Source organism: Eurosta solidaginis, chromosome 1 (assembly GCF_040869045.1).
Source record: "Eurosta solidaginis isolate ZX-2024a chromosome 1, ASM4086904v1, whole genome shotgun sequence".
Taxonomy (NCBI): domain Eukaryota; kingdom Metazoa; phylum Arthropoda; class Insecta; order Diptera; family Tephritidae; genus Eurosta; species Eurosta solidaginis.
The window spans coordinates 214,092,728-214,108,393 of NC_090319.1; the positions used below are offsets into that span (position 1 = coordinate 214,092,728).

General features: G+C 36.5%; 1 protein-coding gene across 11 annotated transcripts in view; it reads right to left on the reverse strand.

Moving 5' to 3' along the window:
• Positions 1 to 7,939: 7,939 nt before the first annotated feature.
• nvd (neverland) overlaps positions 7,940 to 15,666 on the reverse strand; it is a 2,324,292-nt gene continuing 2,316,565 nt past the window's right edge. For 3 of the 11 annotated variants that reach the window (XM_067760154.1, XM_067760153.1, XM_067760145.1), the window contains exons 7-8: positions 8,613 to 8,786; positions 7,940 to 8,559 (exon numbers count right to left, since the gene is read on the reverse strand). In XM_067760154.1, coding sequence (XP_067616255.1) covers positions 8,398 to 8,559; positions 8,613 to 8,786 — 336 coding nt within the window. In that variant the 3' untranslated portion in view covers positions 7,940 to 8,397. The remainder of the gene's footprint in view (positions 8,560 to 8,612; positions 8,787 to 15,666) is intronic. The other 8 variants (XM_067760149.1, XM_067760150.1, XM_067760155.1 and 5 more) reach the window with 3 other exon arrangements.

Sequence of the window (15,666 nt, forward strand, 5' to 3'; positions counted from 1 at the left end):
AAGAAAAGCTAAGGCAGAATGCTATCCAAACAAAATCAAATGAATTTAGGATTGCTTCATCATTACGTGAATATGATATTGTTGCTATCACCGAAACCTGGCTAAGTGAACAAATTTCCAACTCCGAGTTTTTTGACAACCACTACACTATTTATCGCCATGATAGATGCCCTATTTCTAGTGGCTGCGCTCGAGGTGGAGGAGTGTTATTAGCAGCTAAAAAAGCCTAAATAGCAGTTTATTAGTTTTGCCCTTTGCTGATAAGTCAGTCGAACAAGTCTGCATAGATGTATCAATTTCAAATGTCAAACATATTTACATCTTGATATCCCATATACCGCCTAACTCTAGTTTTATTCTTTATGAAAAACATATTAATAACAAGTTGTTAGTGAATCTGTTGCATTAAATTGGCAGATAATAGTTATGGGAGATTTTAACTTACCTGACATTATTTGGTCATTTGACAATGGCTGGCTACTACCTTTTAATATTAAATCCGATATTGAATCTTCTGTCACTAGTTTTTTCTTATCTAACAATTTTGAACAATTAAATTCGTTTGCAAATTCCAATGATAAAATACTGGATTTAGTATTCGCAACAGAAGATCTCAAATTAGCATGTGAATTGAATTTGTCACCTATATCGCGTAACACAATTCATCATAAAGCTTTAACTATTAAATTCGAATTTCTAAGTTTTCAGCGACTTAATATGAACCATGAACCTTTATTATCTTTTAGAAAAGCCAATTTCGATGCATTGAATACCTCTCTTTATTGCACGAACTGGGATTTTTTAGATTTCATAGAAGATCCAGACTTAATATATAAAAATATTTGTGACATTCTTTCTGATGCCGTCACTAAGTTTGTGCCTTTGAAATCCTCTAAGCCCAAAAATAAACCGCCTTGTTCAACGCGGAATTAAGCCATCTAAAGAACATTAAAAATAAGGCTTTAAAAAATACAGAAGCTCAAAGTCTCCCGGGGACCTTCATAATTTGAACAATTATAAAAGCGAATTTGACAGACTTCATAACCATCTCTTTAATAAATATATAACCAAAATTGAAGACAGCCTGAAACTCAATCCGTCTTCGTTCTGGAATTACGTGAACTCTAGGCGTAAATCATGCGGCATACCTGATAGAATGGAATACAAAGGCTGTGTATCCAATACTACGCTAGAGACCTGCAATCTATTTGCCTCATTTTTTCAAGAATTTTATGAAAGCTACCAGCCCGAAGACACTCCTTCTACAATTTTAAGACCAACTAATTTAAATTTTATTGACGCATTTATTATCACTGAGGGTGATGTTGCAGATGCAATCTCAGACCTCAAGCCAAGCTTCAACTGCACTAATGGGCTTCCCCCAATATTTTTCATTCGGTGCGTGGATTTTCTTGTAAAACCAATCACCAAACTCTTTAAGACATGTTTACGCCAAGGAAGATTCTTAGATTGTTGGAAGTCATGTTCAATTGAACCCATCTTCAAATCTGGAAACGAAAGTCTCATCACCAACTATCGAGCTATAGTAAAGCAGGGGGTCTTTCCAAAAATTTTCGATCACATACTTAACAAAAAACTACTCGAACATGTTCAGCATGCCCTAACTAGCTGCGAACATGGGTTTTTGACAGGTAAATCAATAGTCACTAATCTATCTCTTATTTCAAACAATATTATCACTGCAATGGAACAACATTCGCTACTCGATGTCATATATTCCGACTTCTCAAAAGCTTTTGATAAAGTAGACCATAACATTCTTTTACTGCAGCTCAATAAATTTGGTGTTTCCGGCACTTAATTGAGCTTTTTCAGAAGTTTTCTTTTTGGTAGGAAATTATCTGTGATAATAAACTCAATAAGCTCGAACATTGAAGTCTATGCCACATCGGGTATTCCTCAAGGAACTCACATTGGCCCTCTGTTATTCTTACTCTTCATAAATTACTTACCGTCGCATATCATATCGTCAAAGTGCTTAATGCTCGCAGATGATGTCAAAATATTCCTCGATTACCAAAAACTTCAGCAAGACTTAAACATTTTCTTAAATTGGTGTACCGTCAATAACCTAAGCCTGAACATTAGCAAGTGTTGCGTTGTCTCTTATTGCCGCCGCCCATATGTCTATACTTTCAACTATTCACTGAATGGCGTTGATTTGTTGCGTAAATCCGAAATTAAGGATTTAGGAATTATCTTTGACACGAAATTAAATTTTTCTAAACATATTGATCTAGTCTCATCTAAAGCGTACTCGATGGTGGGTTTCATAGTCAGGAACACCAAAGATTTTAAGGACCCTATGACTATGAAAATACTCTATATTGCTTTGTTACGGAGTATTTTAGAATATGTGGCGATCATTTGGAACCCATACTACACAAAGTACTCTGATAAAATAGAGATGATCCAGAAGAAATTTACCAGATTTGCTATGAAAAGAGTGTTTATCGAAAATGACATTCCAAGTTACGCCTCAAGGAGGAAACTCCTTGGCTTACAATCTCTTGCGGACAGAAGGTCATATCTGTCGCTATTATTTGCCTACAATATTTCATCTGGCAATATTGACTGCCCAGATATATTTATTCTTTTTCGAGTACAGGAATCTAATATTAATCTCAGAAATCCCAGAAAGTTTACTGAGAGTTCATATAAGTCGCTATATTCTTATAATGAACCGATAGCCAGAATCATCCGCCTTTTTAACACATTCGCTCCGCAAATAAATTTTAACGACAGCTTTATTGTTTTAAGTTAAGCCTATTTGCACTGTTTAATTAAAATGTAAACATGATCATAGTCTGTAAGAAATCTTGTTTCGATGACTGAAATAAATAATAAATAAATAAATGAAAATGATGTGGGTGAAACACGTGCGGAAATTAAAGTCCAGTCCGTATTAGATAAAACTGTTGAGCGTTTAGTTTTAGCAAATCAAGAAGTTTTTGGTAGTTTATTACTTACAAACTTGACGTATACTTTAATCAGCAATTGGGGTTGCGATGGAAGCTCTGGCCATAGCACATATAAGCAAAAGTTTACATGCAGTTCTGACACTGATGAGTTTCTGTATATATATATTTTCTTTCGTTCCTCTTCAATTACAGGATGAAAAAGGTAACATTGTTTGGCAGAATCCTCGACCTTCTTCTACCATGTATTGTCGTCCAATTAAATTTATTTTTTCTAAAGAAACAAAAGATTTTATTGTTTTTGAAACGAACAAAGTTTTAGAGGAGATAAATGCGTTGTTGCCAACAAAGTACATGCTCGAAGAATACGAAGTTTCCGTAAAGCACAATATGCTTCTAACAATGATTGACGGAAAAGTTTGCAATGCTTTGACTGAAACTTCTTCCGCACAAAAGTGTTATATTTGTGGTGCCACTCCAAAAGATATGAATGAGCTACGGGACTTTACGCCTAACTGAGATAATCTTGATTTTGGGTTGTCTACTCTCCATGCATGGATAAGATGTTTTGAATGCTTTCTTCACATAAGTTATCGCCTCGAAGTAAAAAAAATGGCAGCTTAGGAATGAGGCAGATAAAGAGTGTAAAGCTACGTTCCAACGAAATCCAGAATAAATTTAAAAGTGTACTTGGATTGATAGTAGATAAACCAAAACCAGGTCTCGGCAATACCAATGACGGCAACACTGCTCGTAGGTTTTTCGAAAATTCTGAGGCTAGTGCTGAGATTACGGGATTGGATGTAACGCTCATCAAAAATTCGACACTCTCCTTCGCGCATTAGCATCTGGGTACAATATAAATATCCAAAGATTTGAAAAATTTGCGGTCGAGACTAAAAAACTATACATAGATCTCTATCCATGGTTTAATATGGCTGTTACAGTTCATAAAATCTTAGTGCATAGTACTGATATTATAAAATCAGCAATTTTACCTATTGGTCAACTTTCTGTGGAAGCACAGGAAGCCCGTAACAAAGATTTTAGACGATTCAGGGATGATAACACACAAAAGCAACCGCGTGAAGCCACGAATAGAGATCATATGAATATGTTGCTTATAACATCGGATCCTTTATTTAACAGTTTTAGGGAGATACCTAAGAAAAAATTTAAAAGTCTGACTTCAGAAGTCTTAAATTTACTGTCCCCCGATAATGTTGAGGAGTCAATAAATACCCCAGTTGTTTCAAGCTTTCACAGTAGTGTTGCTGATGCTGTGACTATTCCACAAGTGTCTCATCGAATGAAAGTGATGATAGCGAATAATAACATAATTATAAAAGATAACCTACCCTACAACTTTTTGTTGGATCAGGTTTTATTTAATTTAAATTTATTGTCTTTTCTACTTTGTATGATACTTTACTTTTAAGTTTTTGTAATAAGTAATTTTCACATAATTAATTTAATTATTTACATTGTTATTATTATTATTGTAATTCACTTTTACATTCCTGACTGGTACTGTAAAATAATTTTGTAAAAATTGTAGTGCCAGGATAAATACTCAAATAAATACAAAATATGTATGTACATATGTACAGTCAATCCCATAAATAAGTAGACACCCCTTTTTGGAAAATTCTTACAATTTTCGCTTTCGCAAATTTATTTTAACTAATTTCCCATAAGCAAATTTGTCACGATCTATAACAAAAACTAAATTATATTAAAAAAATGTTTGAAAAATTCGACTAATTTTCATATTTTAACTAATTTCCCATAAGAAAATTTGTCACGATCTATAACAAAAACTAAATTATATTTAAAAAATGTTTGAAAAATTCGACGAATTTTCATAAAAAAATTTAATTTTTTGTCCGAATTTTTAGAATTTTTTAGAGTATTGAGATTTGTAGTCCATTCAATTTAAGTACAATAAAGTAATATTCTTAAGTCCTTTAAATTTTTTTGGATCTATGTCACTTATTCACATGAGTAACAGTATATGAAATAAGCAAATGTATGCATATGAAGTAAAATTTTGGAAAAAAATAAAAAAAGAACATATGGCTGAAAAAAATGACGTAGTTGTAATAAATTACTGCATATGAAATGGAAAATCTCATAAAATAATTTTGTCCAGCTAGCTTGTTCTACACGAAACACTGTCCCACGATGTCATTACATAATGCTTGGAGCAGATCAAGTTTCTTGGCCGCTGCTACTACGACAATATCATCTATATAGCCGACAATTTCCGTGCCTCCGGGAAGGTCGATTTGTAGCACCCCGTCATACATCGCATTCCAAAGAGCTGGAGCTAGAACAGATCCCTGAGGGACACCGCCCGTGATGTTGTGCTTTCTTGGTCCCTCATCCGTATCAAAAAGGGGTACTCTGTCGCTTAGATAGCTACCAATTATTCGGAGAAGGTAATCAGGTGTGTCATAATTTCGTAGCGCTGTCATTATCTGCATCCAGTTCGCGGTGTTAAAAGCATTTCTAATATCCAAAGTTATCAGTACACAGAGCTTCCTTTTATTTTGGCTTCCGGTTATGGCTCCGCGGGCTATGTAGACAACTGTTTGTATTGTATCTATCATGGATCTCGATTTTCGAAATCCAAACTGGCTATTTGACAAGCCACCTGGGCTTTCCAGGGTCTGCTGCAGACGCCCACTAATAAATACGTTCGAGAATCTTTCCTATTGAATCCAACATAAAAAGTGGCCTGTATGAAGATGGCTGGTAGGGCATCTTACCAGGTTTCAGGAATAGAACCAGTCTTTGACATTTCCATGAGCGGGGGAAGACGCCTTCTTGGAAACAGGCGTTGAAGAGATCCGTAAATACCGATGTTCTAGACCTTATCGCTGATTTAAGAGCTATATTTGGCACTCCATCAGGTCCAGGAAACTTACTGTCCGCAACTCTTTGTGCTTCATCTAGTACCTCCTGCTCTGTTATTTCTGGGATTTCCATTCCTTCGAGAACCTCACTTTGATAGGTCCGGTAATCTTGTGTCGGAAAAAGAGTTTCTACGAATCTTCTCATTAGTATCGGGCATGTAGGCTGCTCTGATTTCCGCCCTTTAATTTTCGCCATCACCGTTCTGTAAGCCAATCCACAAGGATCAAGATCAGCACTATCCATAAGTTCCTTGAAGCAGGCTCTCTTGCTCTTTTTTATAGTATTTTTAAGCGTCGTTCTTTGGGCTATGTAGGTATTGTGTAGCTCATCATATCGTAGCGACGACCGTGCCCTCGCCGTGCCTTGTGGCATTTTCTACGCTTCTCTGCTATTTTCTCGTTCCACCAATATACCGGAGTCCGATTTACTTTTGCACGACTTCTGGGCATGGCAGAATCACACGCCATACCTAATGACTTATATATTTGAACCGAAAGATCTTTCGCATGTGTCCTTCGTATTAGGGTATCATTCCATACAACATTTTATACCACTGGTTCAAAAAGGTGTTTTTTCCATCTTCCTCTTTGCAGTTGGTTGGAGGCGTTCCTTGGTGCAGTTTCCACTAGCTCTAGGCTAATAGCTTTGTGGTCGCTGTGTGTGTAAACGTTACTGATGGACCATTTTGCTCGTCTCGCTATTTCGCTAGTAACAAACGTGAGATCTATAATGGAGCATCTATTGCCAGTGTCGAATGTATATTTCCCTGCCTCATTTAGAAGTTCTAGCCTCAGGGGTGTAAGGCTTGGCCATGCATTGAAGTCTCCACATATTATAAGCGGGTGTTTACCCTGTGCTTCTATGTTCATCCCAAGAATCATGTTCTCAAACTCTGTGCTACTCATGCTCGGAGGTGCATAGCAACTAAAAATGTATATTCCTTTGATTTTTGCCCACGTGAATCCTGCCACTGTTGGTGCCATCTTTTCCTGCGGAAGTATTCCTGTTATACAGATTGAGGCTTTCCCAACCGAGTCCGTGAGCCAGCCTTGCTCCTGCTTATTTTTGTATGACTCAGAGAGTACCGCTAAGTCAAATTCTCCTTCAAACATTGTTTGAGATAAGAGGTCTTGGGCCGCTTCACAGTGGTTTAAATTGAGTTGCAACAATTTCATAGGACAATCTGGTTGCTTCCTTCCCGTTGTGGCCATCTAAAACTGCCTGCCGAATGTTCTCCCCCACATAACGCACATTTCGGTACGTTGGAGCAGTTCGCGGCCTTGTGTCCCTCCTGACCGCAATTCCTGAAAAATTTTGACCTATCTATAGTCTCTATGCACTTCTGGGCTATATGTCCATAGGCCCAGCACTTGTTTCACCTCTCTAATTCGACAAGATACCCATCCTACTCTTATTCTTTGCGTCTTTAGAACAACTTTAGCATCATCCGCTGTAAGGCTTACAAGTGCCGATTTTGTACCACTGTACCCTGTACGTAAACTTTTTATGGCAGTTGAATCAGGCCGTTCTATCCTACATTGCTGATGGATCGCATTACAAATCTCATCCGGCATAGTTATTTCATCGAGGTCTCTGAACTGTAGCGTGATCATTTGAGCTTTTGCTGTGACCTTCGCTGACTCCTTTAGTACTGCTTCAATCTCCGCTTCGCACAGTTCACAACGAACAAACACATGCACTGCACTTTTTGATAAAAATGCTACTTTTACTTAAAAAATTTTTGCTCATATTAGAAAGGAATCAAGTTTTAATGCAGAACGAAGGTACATACATAAGTTTTTCAAGAAAAACTATTCCAATTTTATGATTTTTTACCACATTTTGGCAATTTCCCACGTCCCATTGAAAATAGTCATTTCATATAGCTTAGCTTTCAAATGCAAAAAACCCGTTTTAAAATCGAAGCATTCTGTGTGAAGTGATGTACGTACAATGACATTTACCGATTTTATTTTATAGGATTTATAGATACATATATGTGATACTCGTAAAAAATTATTTCGGGAAAAAGGCAATGCTTATTGTCAGACACACTGTTTCGCAAATTAGGTAATCGTATTAAAAAGGTTTTTAAATCAATTTACTTATAGTGTAATGTCCTTAAAAAATTAGTTGGGCTCCTTTTATGTAAATAAAAGGGGGATCGAAAAATTCACAAAAAACGACAGCTTTTTTTGTTTTTGCTCCGTACTATTTATGAGTTTATTGTATAAAAAAGGTTCCAAACGAACAACTGAAAAGTGTTATTCTTCCAGCTTAGAGCTTTGAATAGAAAGGTAAATGTTGAAACAACATGCTCTAATACGTTAACGTAAACTACATTAAACGGAATAAAACCGACTTTCACTCCATGGGCTTTATTTTAGAATTGGAAAGGTGAGGAGAATGGGATGTTAACGAAAAAAAAAGACCGCGTGGTGATCTGTCTTCTCAAGTTAAATATTGTGAATATCGTTTGGCGCATTATAAAGCTTTTATATTATTTTGGCTCATACTTAAACTTGGGAACCACGTCGATTCACCAGTTCATAGTAGCACATGCTTCGGCAAAAGATTTGCTGTTTTCGGTATAAAACTGCGAGAACCACTTTCGAAATTTTTTAATGGAAGTATCTTCTTTCACCAGTTGAGGTTTCCTCCAAAATGTTTTATAATTCCACACCGCAATATCCCGCTCAAACTGTAAATAGTGGAAATAGTAAGAAAATTATAAATAACAACCAAACCTGTTACCATAATACTTTCTGCTAAAATCATTATCTTCACTAGAGGCCCTAAAGCTTTATGCGCATAAAATCTGTGAACGACATGCTGCATTAGCGGTTCCACTGGCGTGACAGTTTGCAGGATTTCCATACTTCCGAACATTGATGATTTCAAACGCAAGTGCACGTATGCTGGCCCAATCTATTAAAGAAAAAATATTTGTTTTACTGATAAGGGTTATTTTACATTTTTAAGTGGCATGACATGATCCCAAGTGTCATAGCTCCAAGTGCAAAACTTGGGATTATGTCAACCCAAGTTTTTACGTTAGAGTATACATATATGTAATACCCCTATATTGCTACAAAAGACAGGGTACATTCCCAAACATCAGAGTGCCGATATATTGCTGTTTAAACGTTTTTGTTTTTGTTTTTGTATTCATTTATCGAATGTACACAAATTTAAATTTTTTCTTTTCACACTTATGGTGCTACAATCACAAAACTTTTATAGGCTGTCTTGTTTTGATTTCGAATTCGAAACACATTGCGAGCATTTTCTATTAGCAATATAGGAGTATTACATATATGAGAGTATAGCAAAATCCCAAGTAAAGCAAGTAGAGCCTACGATTTCTTCTCGAACACAAGTGAGATTTTCGAGACCCGAGAACTCGACTTCTCGCGAGACGCTCGTGTCTCGAAGTACTCGTAAATCTCGCGAACTTCTCGACATTCTTACTTAATCGCTGTATGGACAGTATTTATACACTTGGTTTTTTTACTTGTGACTTTTTTGTTGATCATATTGCCTCCTATGACATTTAACTCAAAACATATTTATTATACATATAATTTTGTTCGCAATATTTAATGTTTCAACGAAACACCAAGAACACGGCTTCTAGCGAGATTCTCGAATTACTTGTAAGGCTTGCGAGATTCTCGAATCTCGAATTACTCGTAATACTCGCGATCTTCGACTTTCAATTCAGTCGATGCATTGGCAATATTCTATACATTTCGGGGTTTTTTACTTGTGGTTTTGCGGACATTTTGCCATTGAATCGATTAAGTTGAATGTCGAGAAGTTCGCGAGCCTTACTAGTAATTCGAGATTCGAGAATCTCGCGAGAAGGCGAGACTCGCGAGATATCTCTTCTCGAACATATTCGAGAAATCGTAGGCTCTAAAAGCAAGTAAGGACGGGATTTCATACCTTTCATGAATGGAGCTGAACAATAATATTATCCCATTCATAATATCCAAATAATCGGCTGTATAAGATATCTAATATATAGTAAACAGATGCACAAAATTAAGCGACTTTTTAGATAAGTATAAAATAAAAGAAGTAAGGGTGTCTAAGTTCGGGTGTAACCGGACATTATATACACAGCGTGAGTTTCCATTGTACATAATTCATCCTACTGAGGCATATTTTTTAAGCACAAACTATTCCTAAAAAATAGAGGTCTAAGATCGGGTGTAATTTGCAATTTAAGGAAACATAATTAAAACTTGAAGTTTCGATATGTTTAAATACTATGATTATGTTTAATACGGCTGATTGTAACCAGTGTTGCCATTTAACTGTTTCAAGCTGGACTTGGCTTTTTTTCTTCGTTTAGCTTGAAATATTGCGATTTAGGTTTAAGCTATTTCATAGTTTTTTCAGAAATTTTTGAGCTCTTTTTAGACTTTTTGAAAAACTTATGAAAATCTAAATAAACAATTTGGTGAAGATTCAATTTTAGGAACACCTAATGGATTTGAGCTGGATGTTAAGAATTTTAGGGGCTTAAGAATAAATAAGGCTAGCGGTATGATATCCAGAAATCGAGTCTTAGTACCTTTATTGAAGCAACATCAACTTAATATCGTTTTCGTTCCGGTTGTTTGCTATTCGGCTGTTTCATCTGCTTCGAAACTATTTCTGAGCGAAACCTAAGTTTGATTTCAGAGACATATATCTGGTTTTCTAAGTACGTATATAGATAAAAGAGCTATACAATGTTTTATGCTGCCCTAAACGACGAACTCGAACCATTGCAAATTGCATCTACATGAATGGGATAAAACTGGTTCCACAGTTGAATTTTGGGGGAAAATCAATTTACCAGTCTTTCCTTTACAGTTTTTGTTTAAAAACTTTTACTTTTGCAACTTAGTGATGCAGGAGTGGAGCGCATTTTAAGTACTGTGAATAGCGTTATACGGCGCAGCGAAATAAAATTCATTTGAAAATAGTAAATTCAATATTGTGTGTAAGGTACAGACTAAAGATGTAAAAAAGTACTGCCATGACATAACAAATGATCTCAATGAACTAACGAACAATTCAAATATATATTAAGGGAGTTCAGGATTTGGTTCAAGTGGTTTAGCACCTTTGCATTGCAAACTTCCGTAGCATATTTTTAACAGTACACTAACAAAATACACGGCTATGCATTTTCTACGTCATTGCAAAAACGCAAAAATAAAAAACCGAAGTTAATTTTTTCAATATTGAATAGCTAAATCATTAGCTATCAAAACAAAACAAAAAGTGCAAAGAAAAAATTTAAAATGAAAATTGTTGTTCACGATCCGTAGCTTTGTTTTCTATAGCAACGTTGTCAAATACACAAAATTCTGAACTCTCTTATTCTCATTTATCAGATGTTGAAAAACACTTTAATATGGAAATATGTTAAGACTTATTTATGTATATGGCCAAGTTATTGGTTACTGAAGCGACATTCTCACGCATTAAAACCTACATAAAAGGAAGCATTCTTAGCGGACTGAATTGATATTAAAATGTTTGAATAGCACAACCAGTATGCTTCATTTCATAAAAATTGTGAGGGCCTTGAACGTTTAAGTACCTATGTATATATGACCATATATAATGCGGTTCTATTAGAAGTAATTTGCCATACTTGTGAAAGTTTGCAAAACTTAGCGAAGCTTAGGTGAAATTCCACATTCCTTAAATGAGAGGCTGAGAGAGAAAGAAGAGCCTATGCTCGTGGATTTACGAGATCCTTAATATCTTTTTAAAATGCTGGATATAAGCTAAGGTACTCCAACGGACGCGACAATTTTTCTTCAATGTATAACACTATATGAAATTGAAAATATATTCTTTGCGAGACATACCTCAGGTTTCCAATACACCCTCAAAATCCGGAGTTACAGGCTAAAGACCCCTTTTTCATAAGCGGATACTTATACTGGCATATAATTTTCCATCTGTTTATTCTTTCGTCGATTTTTAGGTTATTCAACAGAGTACTACGTTCTTATGCTTCTAACAAATATTAATTTTATTGACAGAATATCAGAGAAATAGTATAAAATGAAAGAAAAATTTGTTTTTTTCATTTTGAGCAACCTTTTCTTTACCATTTTTCTTGTCGCTGATCGACTAATATTTGTTCTGCTTCCTTTTGTGGCTGCATATGAAATCGTTGAATACACCAATATTGGTCCTATCCGGGCTATTCCGACAAATGTCTAATCCGACACCAAATATACCCGCTGAAAAATTTTCATCAAAATATCTCAAAGCTTGAGGGACTAGTCAACCCTGACCGCCACCCAGATTAGTTCGGTATATTTATTGGTGGGTCTATCTCTTCTTCCTTAAGGACTTACAATTTTGAGATTCGTGACAAATCTAATATACCATTTAATTTTCATGAAAGGTATAAAAAGAGAACTATACCCAAACCTTTTTATGACGAAATTTTATTCTAGGACTTAAGTAATATTCGGGTAGAGCTTTTTTGATTTATATGTTGTATAATAAATAATAAATAAAATATTTGTTATGATTGTCAAGATTCCCGAACTTAGGTACTTTGAACGAATTCATTAAAATACAAAAAATGTTTAAGTGACTTAAACTAATAATATTTTGCTTTCGTTTGTTTCATTAACCATTGTAATTCTCAGCTGGTTAGTAAAATATTCCAAAGACATAGTTGAGAAATAACACTTGTTTTTGTTTTATCGGCCTATTGATAAAGGATTCAAGGTTCGATTCGAGCTGCAGGCCAGAACAATATTTGTTGAAGCTAAAAGGCTTGCAACGGTTGGGAATCGCTGGTGTTCTCTCAATTCAGCAGTTCCCTACAAAGCAACTCTGTCATTGGAAAATCACCGGTGATCACTTGCATACTAGGAGAGAAGTAACTAATGATTGGCTGGAACGATGCGTCTTTTGATAACCATCATCGGAATCGCATCCAGCCTTAAACGTATCCTACAGGTAATCTATAAGTTTTTCTATTGTGATTAATTTCGTATTGTACCTACAAATCCATATAATTACTTTGCTTGTATACCTATGTATTTATCCTTTTAAATACACTTTTATTTGGGAAACAGCATCAACACTAGCAACAATATCAGCACTGAAATCCAGCGAAGAATCAATCTTGCAAATAAATGCTACTTTGGACTAGGTAGGGAATTTAAAAGTAAAGTCCTCTCTCGGCAAACGAAAATCATACTCTACAAGTCACTTATTGTACCCGTCCTGCTATATGGGGCAGAAGCATGGACCATGACAACAGCAGATGAAGCGGATTTGGAGTGTTCGAGAGAAAAGTTCTTCGAAAGATTTATGGACCTCTACGCGTTGGCGATGGCGAGTACCGAGAAAGATTTAATGATGAGCTGAACGAGCTATACGCAGACATCCACATAGTCGAGCGAATTAAAACACAGCGGCTGCGCTGCCTAGACCATGTTATGCGAATGAAAGATGATGCTCCGGCCAAGAAAGTGTTAACCCGCCTATGGAAGCAGAGGTAGAGGGCGGCCCCCACTCCGTTGGAAGGACCAGGTGGAAAACGATTTAAACTCCCTTGGTGTGACCAATTGGCGCCGGTTGGCGGAGCGAAGGAGGGACTGGCGCGCCTTGATGGACGGTCATAACCGTTTAGACGGTTAAACGCCAATTAAGTAAGTAAGTAATACACTTTTATAACTTTATTCTATTTCGTTGGATTTTATTTTTTTTGTACCAAATCTGTCGTGAGTTCGTGCCGGCATTTTCGTCGTTCGATCCCCCCCAGATCATTTGGTCCATCGAGCCGTCGAACTGCACGGGATTTTTTTGAAAAACAAACTAAAACACATATACAATTACAGCAAAGAGGAGCAGAAAAACGAAGACTTCAACACAAAGAAGAAGAAGATAGAAGCTAAACAAATTAATTTCGATCATCAATCAAAAAATCATAAAACAGGTGCGTGTGAAATAATTAATTTGTTGAGCAATTAGATTTTTTCTTTTGTATAAAATATACTCATGTGCAAGTGAAAAATTAAAAACTAAGTAAATATAAATTGTTTTATTAGTGCTAATAGCGATATTTTAATTAGTCGCATACACAAGTGCACAAGCGAGAGAAAAATACTGTAACGAATTTACTTGTAATTCCCCTTATTTGCAATTTTCTGCTGAGTTCGAATCACTAAACTGTTGAATAAATAACTCCAAACTTTAGTAATGCAAAATGGCCTTTATTAAAGTACTTCTCAATAACACTTAAACTTTGCAACGAAAAGCTTGCTTAATAACCAAACTGATTGAAAGCTCAAATGAAACTTCCTCTTCGCCTCTACTGTCCCGCCTTTTATACTTTTTGATTTCTCATTGCATACTTCCAGGCTTTTCTATTCCAGAACTTACTAGTTTGTTTCAGCTACAAAATTTCCAGCCACAACTACGTTTATAACTTCTCATTTGAGTAATACTTGCACAAATTATTGCCCTCTCTTGTGACAACTCAGATAAGATATATGCATGTGTTTGTGCATTGGTTCTCCGCTGCTCGTATACGTACATATGTGTAGACGCAATTATTGTAGATACATAATGATTGAATTATTGATGTGAATTCACGTCACTGCTTAGCATCGGCTTAGGGATAGCAGCAGCCCTTAGTTTTGCTAATATTCGTAACACTGCCCTCCAGCTAAGTCTGATCGTCCCGATCAGACAAATCTCTCGATCTAAACGCTGCTAACCTCTCCAAATGAACCACTTTCATTTTGATTCGTGGTTTGGTAGTGGTTTGTATGCGGTACACTACATCGTTGATCCGTTTTACAACTTTGTATGGGCCTTCCCAGTTACACTGCAATTTCGGGGACAAGCCTTTTTTTCGTTGTGGGTTGTATAGCAGCACCAAATCTCCTTCCTGAAACCCTTCCGAATTAATTGCTTTATCGTACCTGGCTTTCATCTTGTCACTCATAATCTTTGCTCGTTGCCTTACCAGATCGTGTATCTCTCTCAGCTCTTCTTTCAAGACACCAGTGGATTTCTTGGCATTTCTCTCCGCAACGGCATCTATCCCATACTTCAAATCAGCTGGCAGTCGAAGGTCATTGCCAAAAATTACCTTTGCGAGAGTTTGGCCCGTTGTGTCATGTACTGCCGATCGGTAGGCCATCAAGAATTATGATATGTGTGTATCCCAGTCCTTATGGTACTTGTCTACTACTTTCCTTAAATGCTCCTCCAATGTTCTATTGAAACGTTCCACCATACCATCGGACTGAGGATGCAATGCAGTTGTCCGTGTTTTTCGAATGCCCAACTTCTTGCACATTTCTTGGAACACAGCTGATTCAAAATTCCTGCCTTGGTCAGAATGTAACTCCATTGGTACACCATACCTTGCAACCCATTCGTTTTTAACCACTTCTGCTACTGTTTCTGCTTCTTGGTTTAGGATTGGGTATACCTCTGGCCATTTACTGAAATAATCCATAACCACCAGTACGTATTTGTTTCCGCGGTTGCTAGTAGGAAATGGACCTGCGACATCCATGGTGATCCTTTCAAATGGTGCACCTGAAATATACTGCTTCATCTGGCCATGACTTCGGGTTTTGGGCCCTTTCGCTCTGTTGCATACCTCGCAGTTGGTAATCCACTCGGTGACCGACTGACGGCAGCCAACCCAATAGGGTCTCTGCTTAATTTTCTCGAGTTTCTTCGTGATTCCAAGATGACCTCCACTTGGACTATTGTGCAGCTCGCTGAGCACGGCAGGAATCCTTTTTCTGGG